This window comes from Colobus angolensis, unplaced genomic scaffold (genome assembly GCF_000951035.1).
Source record: "Colobus angolensis palliatus isolate OR3802 unplaced genomic scaffold, Cang.pa_1.0 Scaffold60, whole genome shotgun sequence".
NCBI classification, from domain to species: Eukaryota; Metazoa; Chordata; class Mammalia; order Primates; family Cercopithecidae; genus Colobus; species Colobus angolensis.
This window is the reverse complement of record NW_012119599.1, coordinates 2,626,586-2,627,019: the sequence shown is the minus strand read 5'-3', so window position 1 is coordinate 2,627,019 and position 434 is coordinate 2,626,586. Positions and strand designations below refer to the sequence as shown.

At 60.4% G+C, this 434-nt stretch overlaps 1 protein-coding gene across 1 annotated transcript in view; it reads left to right on the top strand.

Moving 5' to 3' along the window:
- Positions 1-6: 6 nt before the first annotated feature.
- The window catches only part of RELB (v-rel avian reticuloendotheliosis viral oncogene homolog B), a gene marked incomplete at its 5' end in the record, with an annotated part of 41,595 nt that continues 41,167 nt past the window's right edge, over positions 7-434 (top strand). The window contains one exon of the mRNA XM_011963023.1: positions 7-174. Within this exon, the coding sequence (XP_011818413.1) occupies positions 7-174 (168 nt within the window). The remainder of the gene's footprint in view (positions 175-434) is intronic.

Below are 434 nucleotides of genomic sequence, written 5' to 3'. Positions count from 1 at the left end.
CTGGGCAGGCTGGTGCCGCCCGCACAGGGCCCAGGCCCGCAGCCGCACCTGGTCATCACCGAGCAACCCAAGCAGCGCGGAATGCGCTTCCGCTACGAGTGCGAGGGCCGCTCGGCCGGCAGCATCCTTGGGGAGAGCAGCACCGAGGCCAGCAAGACGCTGCCTGCCATAGAGGTGGGCCCGGCGAGCGGCCCCATGTGGGTGGGACTGGGGCTTCCCTTGCACCCCGGAGCCATCCGCATGCATTTATAAGTTTATTTGATGGTGGCTAATATTACTGTTGTTATTGGTGGACCAGATATTAATTATACTATCACCTGGCCTGGAATCCAAAAGGTTCAGAAAAAAGGAGGGGTCGGACATTTGGCTGGGCACGGTGACTCACGCCTGTAATCCCAGTACTTTGGGAGGCTGAGGCGGGCAGATCCCCTGAC